Below are 12,171 nucleotides of genomic sequence, written 5' to 3' on the forward strand. Positions count from 1 at the left end.
CTGCTGCTGCAGCAACAGATATGCTGCTGGTTCTGCTGCTGCTGAGCTGCTGCAGGGTGTTGAGTTTAGCAGCAAAAGAGAAGCAAAAAGCGGCAGTTTGCTGCTCTAAGTACACTTACAGCAGCAGCTGCTGCTGCTGCTGCTGCTGTGTGGGGCTGTGTGGGGCGATGCTGCAGCCGAGTGTAGTAAACCCTAAACCCTAAACCCTAAACCCTAAACCCTAGCAGTGAAACCCTAAACCCTGAACTCTAAATATATACTTTCAGCAGCAAAATACTAAACTCTAAACCCTTCATTAAACAGTAAACCCTAAACCCTAAACCCTAAACCCTAAACCCTAGAAGGCAATGAACGCGAAGCCTCGATGTATGGACCCTACAAACTACGGCGCTGCATCTAAACCCTAAACCCTAAACCCTAAACCCTAAACCCTAAACCTAAAACCCCAAATTATATATCACAAACCCTAAACGCTAAACCCTAAACCCTAAACCTAGACCTAAAGCTCTAGGCCTTAAACCCTTAACCCTCAACGTAAAACCCTAAACCCTAAACCTTGAGCCTAAACCCTAGACCCTAAACCCTAAACCCTAACAACTGAATCTTCTAGGGGAGCAAATGCAGTTAAACACTCAAATTTTTTTTTATTTTTGTTGTATTCTAGGGTTTAGGGTTTAGGGTTTAGGGTTTATATAAGGGGCTGAACAACGCTGCTGCTGCTACCGCTACACAAGCTGCTGATGCTTGTTGCTGCTCTTGCTTGCTGCTGCTGTTGCTTGTTCCTGCTGCCTGTTCCTGCTGCTGCTACGATTCTATTTGCTGCTGCTGCCAGGGCGATGTTTGCTGCTGCTGCTTCGAGCAGCTGCAGCAGCTGTACTCGCTGCTGCTGCTCACCGCAGCGGCCTGCAGCTGCTGCTGCTAGCTGCTGCTGCCGTTACAGCCACTACGCTATTGCTGCTGCGGATCTTGCTGCTGCTGCTGCTGCTGCTGCTGTTACTATTACTACACTACTGCTGCAGCGCTTCCTATTGCTGCTGCTGCTGCTGCATCGCCGCCAGCTGTGTCTGTCGGAGCAGCTGCTGCTGTTGCCGTTCAAAGAGCTGCTGCTGGTGGTTAGCTGCAGCAAACTCTCTGCTGCTGTCGTGGGCGAGAGATGCAGTGCCTGTGAGTTGCTGCTGCTGTTGCTGCTGCTGCTGCTGCTGCTGCTGCGTTTGTTGTAGCGTCCCGCAGCAAGGAGCAGCAAACCCCTTCAGGCCCCCACGGCGCTGCAGAAGCAACGCGAACCAAACGGACCCAGAAGCAGCAGCAGCAGCAGCAGCAGCAGCAGCAGCAGCAGCAAGAAAGTGAGCAGCAGCAGCAGCACCGACACATGCAGCGACAGGAGCAGAAGAAGCAGCCGCAGGAACGCAACCCACAGAAAGCACAGCAATCGCAGCAGCAGCAGCAGCGGCAGCAGCAGCAGCTGCAGCAGTAGCAGTAGCGGCGGCAGCAATAGCAGCAGCAACAGCGTAGCAGCAGCAACAGCAGCAGCTGCTGCTGCTGCTGTTGCTGCAGCACAGTTGCTGTTGGTATATGAATCTAAATTAAGAAAGCGGAAGAAGCCAAGTTTGCGATAGTTGTTTTTGCTGCTGCTGCTGCTGCTGGTGATGCAGCAGCTGCTGCTGCACGGTGTCACCTGCTGTGCTGCTGCATCTGCTGCTGCCTCTACTCATCTGCTGCCCTTCCAGCAGCAGCAGTTGCTGCTCTCGCTTATGAGATTATCACAGCAGCAACTGCTGCTGCTGCTGCTGCAGCAACAGCAGCAGCAGCAGCAGAACCAGCCCCTCCCTCCCAAGTGGACTAAAGACAGCTGATATGGCTGCCGACGCAGCAGTTGCTGCTGCTGCAGTGGGTGCTGCTGCAGCGTCGTCAGCTGCTGCTGCTGCAGCTGCTGCAGCTGCTGCAGCGGCGTGCTATTCATGCCGGTGCTTCTTAGATGGACGCGAACCCTCATACGTAACCTGCAGCAGCAGCAACAGCAGCAGCAGCAGCAACATCAGCAGCAGCAGCAGCAGAAGCAGAAGCAACGCCAGCCACATAAGGGCCAACGGCAGAACAACAGACTCAGCAACAGCAGCATCACTGCAACTGTAGCAGCACAGAAGTAGCGGCAGCAGCAGTAGCTGCAACAGCAGCAGCAGCAGCTGCAGCGGTGGCAGCAGCTGCAGCAGCACAGCAGCAGCAGCAGCAGCTTAACACCTACTTCGTCGTCGCTTCTACGATTCCGACGGCTATGCTTCCTGTCGCTGCAGCACACAGCAGCAGCAGCAGCAGCAGCAGNCAGCAGCAGCAGCAGCAGCAGCAGGCGGATGAGCTGCAGCAGCAAGGCCCAGTGGCAATACATCAGAACCATCACCAGCAGCAAGCAGTAGCAGCAGCAGCAGCAGCAACAGAAACAGCAGCAGCAACAGCAGTAACAGCAACAGTTTAATAACACCCATCAACTCTCACTCATCGGAGTCCGAATCGCTGCTGCTGCTGCTGCTGCTGCTGCTACTGCTGCTGCTGCTGCTGCTGCTGCTGCTGGATCTTTTCTTTCGCTTCTTTTCCTTTTTCTTTTTCTTCTCCTTTTTGTGTTTCTTCTTCTTTTTGTCCTTCGACTTTTTGCTGCTCCTAAACACCACAACACACAAACACCTGCTGCTGCTGCTGCTGCTGTTCGTGCTGCTGCTGGACTTGTTGCTGCATCTCCTGCCGCAACGCCGCTGCTGCTGCTGCTGCTGCAACTGCTGCTGCTGACGCATCTGCTGCTGCTACTGCACAGCCTGCTGCTGCCCTGCTGCTAAACCCTAAACCCCCACCCCACCCAGCAACTCGAATAGTAAGCTCTGTATCTCAAACCCTAAACCCTAAACCCTAAACCCTAAACCCGAATGCTGACTTTTGTTTCTTTTTGTCTTGACGAAGAGGAGAAGCAGCATCTGCTGCGAGGTTGCCAGCAGCAGCAGCAGAAGCAGCAATGTCAGCGGGGTCGTCGCCCCACAAACCCCGCCCAGACGGCCCCTCCTCCAGTTTGTGCCGCATACGATTCAAACGCTCGCCTGCAGCAGCAGCAGCAGCAGCAGCAGCAGCAGCAGCAGCAGCAACAGCAGCAGCAGCAGAAGCAGCAGTAATATGCAGCAATAGCAACAAAAGCAGCAACAACCACAACAACAATGGAAGCGAAAACTGCACAAGCAGCAACAGCAGCAGCACTACCAGCAATGCCAACATCAGCACCAGCAGCAGCAGCAGCAGCAACAGCAGCAGCAGCAGCAACAGCAGCAGCAGCAGCAGCAGCTGACCTATAACGGAGTCATATATTTTAGCTAGTGTGGCTCCTTCGCCTTGCTGCTGCTGAATTTGCTGCTGCATTTCCATCGCTCTTCTTTTGTGGATGTCGCTGTGCACCTTGCAAAACATCTTCAGCTGTACGTACACCACAAACAAATATATATTTAAAATTCTGCTGCTGCTGCTGCTGCTGCTGCTGTTGCTGCTGCTGCTGTTGCTGCTGCTGCTGCTGCTGCTGCTGGTGATGCTGCTGCTCGTGCTGCTACTGCTGCTACTGCTGATATTGCTGTTACTCCTCCTGCGCCGGATGATGATGTTTCTGCTGCTGCTGCTGCTAATCCTGCTGCTGATTCTGGTGTTGCTGCTACTGCTGCTGCTATTGCTGCTGGTTCTGCTGCTGCTGCTGCTGCTGCTGCTGCTGCTGCTGCTGCTGCTGTGGCGTACCGTGCAGTACGGGCAGGTGGCGGTGCTGTTGTGGTCTCGGCGCCTCATTTTCGCTGCAGTGTTTGCTGCTGTTCTTGCTGCTGCTGCTGCTCTTGCTGCTGCTGCAGCTGCTCGGCCCTGCTGCTGCAGGCGCCCTCGAAGCTAATGTTGCTGTTTGCTGCTGCTGATGAAGCAGCACCACAACGGTCTTATCTAAGGCAGCAATGAGCTGTCCGTCGTGCTAAGGGTGCGGCTGAGCTGCTGCTGCTGCTGCTGCTGCTGCTGCTGCCGCTGCTGCTGCAGGCACCACCTACAGCTGCCAACTTGCGGGCATTTGTCACTGCAAGTATGTGCTACTACTACTACTGCTGCTGCTGCTGCTGCTGCTGCTGCTGCTGTGGCGGTTGCTGTTGCGTGTTCTGGCGCCACCGGCGTTAAGCACCACAGCAGCAGCTGTTGCTGCTGCTCCTGCTGTTGCTCCTGCTACTGCTGCTGCTGCTGCTGCTGCTGCTGCACGGCCCGGGATCTACGGCAGCGGTGAGGCAGCTGCGAGCAGCTGCTAGATCCGCGTTGTTGTTCTTCCCCTGGGTTTTGCTGCAGTGAGTTTCAGCAACTTGTGCTGCTGCTGCTGCTGTTGCTGCTGCTGCTGCTGCTGCTGCTGCTGGTGTTGCTGCTGCTGCTGCTGCTNGCTGCTGCTGCTGCTGTTGCTGCTGCTGCTGCTGCTGCTGCTGCTGGTGTTGCTGCTGCTGCTGCTGCTGCTGCTGGGTCTGGAGCGACGGCGGCGACCTTCAGGTCGCAGAGACAGACAAATACGCCACAGAGCAGATGAGGCCGTTTAAGCCGACAAATCTGCTGCTGTTGCTCTTGCTGCTGCTGTTGCTGCTGCTGTTGCTGCTGCTGAGGAGACTGGGACAGCAGCGAACACTGGCTGCATGCAGCCACTCGCTGCAGCAGCAGCAGCAGCAGCAGCAGCAGCAGCTTCTCCTGCTGCTGCAGTGCCTTGTCTGTTTTTTGGTGATGTGCAGCAGCAACCGCTGCAAATCCAACTCTAAACGGACAAAACTCCATTAAGCAGCAACGATAACGCAAAGAGAAGGGGGCAGCAGCAGCAGCAGCAGCAGCAGCAGCAGCAGCAGCAGCAGCAGCAGTGAGGCCCTAGGGACCGCTAGTGGAGTCACAGCAGCAGCGTCTAAAGGGAGTACAGATCCACAAAAAAACAAAACACATCGTCTTCTGCTGCTGCTGTCTATGGCCGTGCACTAAGGGTTTAGGGTTTAGGGTTTAGGGTTTAGCAGTGTGTACAGGGAACCGTGCAGCTTCTGCTGAGGCTCTTGCATACACACCAGCAGCAGCAAGCCAGTAGCAGAAACAGCAGCAGCAGCAGCAACAGCAGCGACAGCAGCAGCAGCAGCAGCAGCAACAGCAGCGACAGCAGCAGCAGCAGCAGCAGCAGCAGCAGCAGCAACTACGATGAGCTCCGTGGCCCCTACACAGAACGGCGCAGCGCAGTTGGCTGCGAACGGCTCCACGCCTGGCGGGCCTTCACGTTCAAAGAAGGAAAAAAGCAGCAGCAGCAGCAGCAACAGCAGCAGCAGCAGCAGCAGCACAAGCAACATGGATTCTCCAGCTAACATGTTTGAGGCTGCTGCTGAGCGAGTTGAGCAGCAGCAGCTGCTGCAGAAGCAGCAGCAGAAGGCTCGTGCTGTTGCTCGTCCTTCCCTAGATGAGGCAGCAGCCCTACAGCGAAGTGCAGCAGCAGCAGCAGCTGCGCCTGCAGCCGTATCAGCAGCAGCAGCAGCAGCAGCAGCAGCAGCAAACGCCAGTAAGGCGGTAGATAGGGATTCTCTACTGCAGCAGCTGCAGCAGCAGCGCGAGGCCTTTGCTGCAGCACAGCTGCGGATGCAGCATCAGCACGAGCAGCAGCTGCTGCTGCTGCAGCAGCGAGAGGAGAAGCTGACGAAGCAGGCGACAGGGGCCCTGCAGCGGATGAGAGCAGCGCATGCAGATGCCCTGCAGGAGCAGCAGCAGCAGCACGAGAAGGCCATGCAGGAGCTGCAGCAGGCACGTTGCTGTTGCTGCTGCTGCCGCCGTTGCTGCTGCTGCTGCTGCTGCTGCTACGGCAGTTCGTGCTGTTGCTTCTGTTGATGCTGCGATTCATATTGCTGCTGCTGCTGCTGCTGCTGCTGCTGCAACCGTGTCTTCTTGTTTGCTGCAGGAGGTGAAAGGTCTCCAGCAGCAGCTGCAGCAGGAGCAGCAGCAACGCCTTGAAAAGGAGCAGCAGCTGCTGCAGCATCAGAAGCAGCAAAAGGCAAGGCCCAACAACAGCACCATCTCCCTTAGCTGTTGCTGTTGTAGCTGCTGTTGCTGTTGCTGCTGCTGCTGCTGCTTTGGTTTCTGCTGTTACTGCTGCTGGATATTGCGCTGCTAATGCGGTGGTGTCGGTTTGCTGCTGCTGCTCGTGCTGCTGCTGCTGCTGCTGCTGCTGCTGCNTGCTGCTGCTGCTGCTGCTGCTGCTGCTGCAGGACTCCGCAGCGACTCAGGAAGAAGCAGAGAGACAACTGGAAAAGCTGCAGCAGCAGCACGCAACGCTGCAGCGGCAGCACACTGCAGCAGAGTATGCTATTTTGCTGCTGCTGCTGCTGCTGCGGGTGCTGCTGTTTGCTCTGTCTTTTCTGTGTCTCCCACAGCAGCAACTGTCGATGAGTGTTGTTGCTGCTGCTGTTGCTGCTGCTGCTGCTGCTTCAGGGATGAGCTGAAGACAGCTGCTAAAAAGTACGAGGCCTTGTCGGTGGAGCTGCAGCAGCAGCAACAACAGCAGCAGCAGCAGCAGAAGCAGCTGCTGACAATACAAGAAAATCTCTCGCGTGTAAGGCTGTGTTTACGTTGCTGCTGCTGCTGCTGCTGCTGTTGGAGCTCGCCTTGCTGCTGCTGTATCTGGTACTGCATCTGCTGCTGCATCTGCTGCTGCGTCTGCTGCTGCGTGCTTGCAGGAGGCAGAGCAGCGCGAAGCCTCCGCTGCTGCTGCAGCTGCAGCACAGGAAGAGAAGCGGCAGCTGCAGCAGCAGCTGGAGCAGCTACAGTTGCAGCTGAAGCAGCAGCTGCAGCAGCAGCAGGATGTTCATGCTCTCAAGCAGCAACTTGAGCAGCAGCAAGGTGAGGCGGAAGGACTGAAGCAGCAGCTGCAGCAACAGCAGCAGCAGAAGCAAGATGAGGTTGCTGCCCTCAAGCAGCAGCTGGAGCAGCAGCAGCAGCAGCTAGAGCAGCAGCTGAAGCAGCAGCAAGAAGAGGCAGAAGGCCTGAAACAGCAACTGCAGCAACAGCAGCAGCAGCAGCAAGAAAAAGTTACTGGGCTCACGCAGCAACTGCAGCAGGAACAGAGTGAAGTGGCTGCCCTCAAGCAGCAAATGCAGCAGCAGCAGCAGCAGCTAGAGCAGCAGCTTGAGCAGCGGAAGGATGAGGCTGAAGGGCTGAAGCAGCAGCTGCAGCAACAGCAGCAGCAGCAGCAAGAAGAAGTTGCTGAGCTTAAGCAGCAACTGCAGCAACAGCAGCAACTGGAACAGCAGCTTGAGCAGCAGAGGGGTGAGGCTGAAGGCCTCAAGCAGCAGCTGCAGCAACAACAGCAGCAGCAGCAAGATGAAGTTGCTGAGCTTAAGCAGCAATTGCAGCAGCAGCAGCAGTCGGAGCAGCAGCTGCAGCAGCAGCTAGAGCAGCAGCAAGATGAAGTTGCTGACCTGAAGCAGCAACTGCAGCAGCAGCAGCAGCTCGAGCAGCAGCTGAAGCAGCAGAAGGATGAGGCTGAAGGCCTTAAGCAGCAACTGCAGCAACAGCAGCAGCAGATAGAGCAGCAGCAAGATGAAGTTGCTGACCTTAAGCAGCAACTGCAGCAGCAGCAGCAATTGGAGCAGCAGCTAAAGCAGCAGCAAGATGAGGCTGAAGGCCTCAAGCAGCAATTGCAGCAGCAGCAGCAGCAGCAGCAAGATGAGGGTGAACGCCTGAAGCAGCAACTGCAGCAGCAAGAACAGCAGCTGCAGCAGCAGCTGCAGCAGCAGAAAGATGAGGCTGAAGGGCTGAAGCAGCAACTGCAGCAGCAGGAACAGCAGCTGCAGCAGCAGCTGCAGCAAAAGAAAGATGAGGCTGAAGGGCTGAAGCAGCAGTTGCAGCAACAGCAGCAGCAACAGCAAAATGAAGTTGCTGAGCTGAAGCAGCAGCTGCAGCAACAGCAGCAAGTGGAGCAGCAACTGAAGCAGCAGAGGGATGAGGCTGAAGGCATCAAGCAGCAACTGCAGCAGCAGCAGCAGCAACAACAAGATGAAACGAAAGGTCTTAAGCAGCAAGTAGACGATGTATGCCGCTGCGCAGCTGCTGCTGCTGCTGTTGCTGCTGTTGCTGCTGTTGCTGCTGCTGCTGTACTCGAGATATATTGCCTCTGCTGCTGTTGCTTCAGTGTTGCACTGACGCTTCTCCTGCTGTAGCTGTTGCTGCAGCAGAGACAGATTTGCTGCTGCTGTGATGCGTTGTGCCGCTGCTGCTGTTGCTGCTGCTGCTTTCAGCTCACCCGAAAGCTGCTGCTGCAGCAGGAGGAGCTCCAAAGGAGCAGCAGCGCAGCAGCAGAAGAAGCTACAGCAGCAGCACAGCAGCGAATCGCAGACCTTGAGGGTGACCTGGAGTGAGTTCCCGTTGCTGCTGCTGCTGCTGCTGCTCCTGTTGCTGCTGCTGCTGCTGCTGCTGCTGTTGCTACTGCTGGTTTGGCAGCAGGTTGTGACGATGCAGCCTTATGTTTTTGTGTTGCCTTTCAGACAAAGCCGTGTCGCTGCAGCTGCAGCGAACGCAGAGCTGCAGCAGTTGCAGCAGCAGCTGCAGCAGCAACAACAGCAACTGCGGCGGCAGCAGCAGCAGCTGCAGCAGCAGCAGCAGCTGGTGCAGCAGCGTAAGGAACAGCAGCAAAAGGCAGGGGAAGGCGGGAGCGAAGGTGAGCAGGGTGAGGGGTGCCGCTGTGTTCAGGTGTATCGACAGCTAGCAAGAAACACAACTCAGCTGCTGCTGCTGCTGCTGCTGCTTCTGCTGCTTCTGCTGCTGCTGCTGCAGGCGACTGCACCGCCACCAAAAAGCCCCAAAGACAACAGGCAGCAGCAACTGCAGCAGCAGGCAGCAGCGGACGGCTGGCGAATCGCGTGGATGCCCCCTTGAGGTAAGCCTAGCTCAGCAGTTTTGCTGCTGTTGCTGCTGCTGCTGCTGCTTGCTGCTGCTGCTTCTGCTTGCTGCTGCTGCACCCGCTGCGCCTGCCCGAGTCCATCCTGCTGCTTCTTCGGATGCTCTGCTGCTGCTGCTGCCTTTCTCGCTCGCTGGCGTGCTGGTGCTGTTGCTGCTGCTGCTGCTCCTGTTTCTTCTGTCTTTCTGTGCGTTGTGCATATTTGATGAGGCCTGCAACTTGCTTCTGCTTGCTGCTGTTGCTGCTGCTGCTGCTGCTGCTGCAGGACTTTGCTGCGGCTGCTGCTGACCAGTGGTTATGCCCGCGTCGCTGCTCTGCTGTACTTTTTGCTGATGAACGCTCTCGTGGTGCTGCTGCTTAGGAGAGCTGCTTGCTGATAGACACCTGCAGCAGCAGCAGCAGCAGCAGCAGCAGCAGCAGTTGCAGCAGCAGTTTTAGCAACGAACACAGCTGCAGCAGTAGCAGCAGCAGCAGCGGCAGCAGCCGCAGTTTGAAATGCATGAAGTTTGGCGCAGCAAATGTAGATTCCTCCAATCGGAGATGTTTTGTCTAGGGTTTAGGGTTTAGGGTTTAGGGTTTAGGGTTTGGGGTTTAGGGTTTAGTACAGCCGCAACGACCGAAGCTGCAGCAGCAGCAGCCCCAAACCTTGGGAATCCCTAAAACCCTAAACCCTCGTGGCACTGAAACGTATAAACCCTAAACCCTAAACGCCAAAACAGGTGGACCCTGCGGCGTCGTTTTTCGTTAAGCCCGAGTCGCCCTTTGTGTTTGAGGCTGCGGGTTTACAAGCTGAGGGTTTAGGGTTTACGGTTTAGGGTTTAGGGTTTAGGGTTTAGGGTTTAGGGTTTACAACTGGTGAGCCTTTGAGCGCTCAACTTTGTTAGACTTCATGGTTTTTCTAGGGTGCTCTTGGACCTAGGGTTTAGGGTTTGTGGCTTAGGGTTTTGTGGGCTTCAGTTAGGGTTTAGGGTTTAGGGTTTAGTTAGGTGTTTTTGGGATTAGTGTTTAGGGTTTAGAGTTTATGGATTAGCAACGGTGTTATTGGGCTTACAGCTCCTCGCCTATTGTGTAGAGTTTAAGGGTTTAGGGTTTAGGGTTTAGCGTTTAGACTAAACCCTAAACTGGACGGTAAACCCTAAACCCTTATACATTAGACGATAGTCTAGGGTTTGACGCGAGGCTACTAACTGTGGCGTTATCAGCTGGAAAGCAGCACAAAAAGAAGGGTTTAGGGTTTAGGGTTTAGGGTTTATTCACCCAGTGGACTGAACTAGCTACGGCGACAGACCTCAGGCCGATCTGAATTAGTGTTTAGGGTTTAGGGTTTAGGGTTAAGGCTTGAGCCATTATAAATTAGGGTTTAGGGTTTGGTGTTTAGGGTTTAGGGTTTAGGGTTTAAATAAAAAAAAGCCACCAATGGGAATCGAACCCACGACCTTCGGTTTACAAGACCGATGCTCTACCACTAAGCTATGATGGCGACTGCGTGTGGTGAGTTTGTTGTATAAATGCTTTTTCTAGGGTTTAGGGTTTAGGGTTTAGGGTTTACTTGTTTTTTACTTTAGTTTAGCAATTAAATATTTGCCTTTTAGGGCGAGACAGTGAGACAAAATACACTGTAGGGTTTACGGTCGAGGGTTTAGGGTTTAGGGTTTAGGGTTTAGGGTTTAGTGTTCAGGGGTTGAGCGAACGAGTGTGTTGCAGCTGCTCTACTAATTCGTCTTCTTTTTATTATTTGTCTTAATTAATATTCTTTTTAATTATTTTATTTTAATATAAACAATTTTATTTAAGTTTAGCTTTCCCTCCTACTTTGTTTGATATTTAGGGTTTAGGGTTTCAGGTCTAGGGTTTAGGGTTTGTTGGGTTTCTCTGCTCGTGTGCAGCATGAAGGGTTACACAATAAAACAAAAGGTTATGTTTGTTGTAGTTTTTTATCTGCTGTCTTTTTCGTTTGTTTGTTCCCAGTTTTGCTCAGGTTTAGGGTTTAGGGTTTCAGGCTTAGGGTTTAGGGTTTAGGGTTTAGGATGGCCTGCTGCTCGGCCTCACAAAACCTCAGAACCGAGGGAGACAGACACCCTATTGTTCTGGCTGTTGCTGCTGCTGCTGCTTACGCGCTTGCTGCTGCCCTTCTGCTGCTGCTGCTGCTGCTGCTGCTCCTGCAGCTGTTGCTGCCTTCGCAAACACTGCTGTTCTCGCTGCTGCTGCTGGTTCTGCTGCAGCTGCTACGCAGTTACCTGTGTAGCTAGCTGTGTAGCTGTGTTGTTGGGTGTGGCTAGCTAGCTAGCTAGCTGCAGCCTTACACATGAACTACTGTATCCACACCTGAAGCCAACGCCAGCTGGAATACATAAGCAACTGCAGCAGCAGCAGGAAAGCAGCAGCAGCACCAGCTTCAGCAGTAGCAGCACGGAAATATATATATATATATATATATATATATATATATATATATATATATATATATATATATATATATATATAAATGTCAGGGTGATGAGAAGACAAATAGTTAAATACAAATAGTTTTGCGTTTACAACAAAAAACAAAAAATAAAAAAAAAAAAAAAAGAACATCCAGTCGGCTGTACAGGCAGCTCTGAATGTGCCAATGCACAACCAATTAACAGCAGTAGCAGCAAGTGTTGGCTGCTGCTGCTGCTGCTGCAGCTGCTGTTGCTGCTGCTGCTGTTGCTGATGCTGCTGCTGATGCTGCTGCTGCTGTTGCTGCTTATTCTGCACTAACCAGCAGCCGCCTTCTTTTTGCATCTGCCGCATCATTAGAGAGAAGAGGAGGGGACTCAGACTTGAGGTCCTCTGCTGATGCTTCTGCTGCTGCTGCTGCTGCTGCTGCTGTTGCTGCGGTTGCTGCTGTTGCTGCTGTTGCTGCTGCTTGCGGCTCCGACACTGCGGGCACAATCGGGGGCCCATCTCCGCTACTGGCGTATGGGCCCTCTCCTACAGAAGGCGAGGCATTTGCTGCTGCTGTTGCTGCTGTTGCTGCTGTTGCTGCTGCTGCTGCTGCTGCTGAAGACGGCGCCTTCGTGGTCGGCATGTCCAGCCGCCTGCGACCCCGAGAGAACCGTTCACCCTGCAGCAAACAGAAAGCAGCAGCAACAGCAGCAGCAGCACTAGCAGCAACAGCACCCCTAGTACAGCTAGCAGCAGCAGCCCCCCTATCAACACTAGCACCAGAAACAGCAGCAGCAGCAGCAGCAGCAGCATCA

General features: G+C 54.3%; 4 protein-coding genes across 4 annotated transcripts in view; 1 reads left to right on the plus strand and 3 right to left on the minus strand.

The window, feature by feature from the left end:
* Positions 1–1,025: 1,025 nt before the first annotated feature.
* On the minus strand, positions 1,026–3,804 carry EMH_0027360 (uncharacterized protein; the record flags this gene model as incomplete). The annotated part of the gene is made up of 5 exons (XM_013494017.1): positions 1,026–1,265; positions 2,243–2,285; positions 2,491–2,652; positions 2,921–3,080; positions 3,324–3,804. 5 exons carry the CDS (start codon positions 3,802–3,804, stop codon positions 1,026–1,028), a joined length of 1,086 nt encoding a protein of 361 aa, XP_013349471.1.
* Positions 3,805–4,169: 365 nt separating this feature from the next.
* EMH_0027370 (uncharacterized protein) lies at positions 4,170–4,669 on the minus strand (the record flags this gene model as incomplete). The annotated part of the gene is given in 3 exon segments (XM_013494018.1): positions 4,170–4,420; positions 4,424–4,521; positions 4,581–4,669. Coding segments are annotated over 3 exon segments (438 nt in total).
* Positions 4,670–5,205: 536 nt separating this feature from the next.
* Positions 5,206–9,321, plus strand: EMH_0027380 (uncharacterized protein; the record flags this gene model as incomplete). The annotated part of the gene is made up of 9 exons (XM_013494019.1): positions 5,206–5,806; positions 5,961–6,077; positions 6,268–6,349; positions 6,481–6,601; positions 6,726–8,078; positions 8,286–8,401; positions 8,532–8,704; positions 8,821–8,923; positions 9,210–9,321. The coding sequence occupies 9 exons, from the start codon at positions 5,206–5,208 to the stop codon at positions 9,319–9,321; spliced, it is 2,778 nt and encodes a 925-aa protein (XP_013349473.1).
* Positions 9,322–11,675: 2,354 nt separating this feature from the next.
* The window catches only part of EMH_0027390 (uncharacterized protein), a gene marked incomplete at both ends in the record, with an annotated part of 1,573 nt that continues 1,077 nt past the window's right edge, over positions 11,676–12,171 (minus strand). Inside the window, one exon of the mRNA XM_013494020.1 lies at positions 11,676–12,035. Within this exon, the coding sequence (XP_013349474.1) occupies positions 11,676–12,035 (360 nt within the window). The remainder of the gene's footprint in view (positions 12,036–12,171) is intronic.

The sequence above is a fragment of the Eimeria mitis genome, genomic scaffold (assembly GCF_000499745.2).
Source record: "Eimeria mitis Houghton genomic scaffold, Emh_scaff1009, whole genome shotgun sequence".
In the NCBI taxonomy this organism is placed as follows: domain Eukaryota; phylum Apicomplexa; class Conoidasida; order Eucoccidiorida; family Eimeriidae; genus Eimeria; species Eimeria mitis.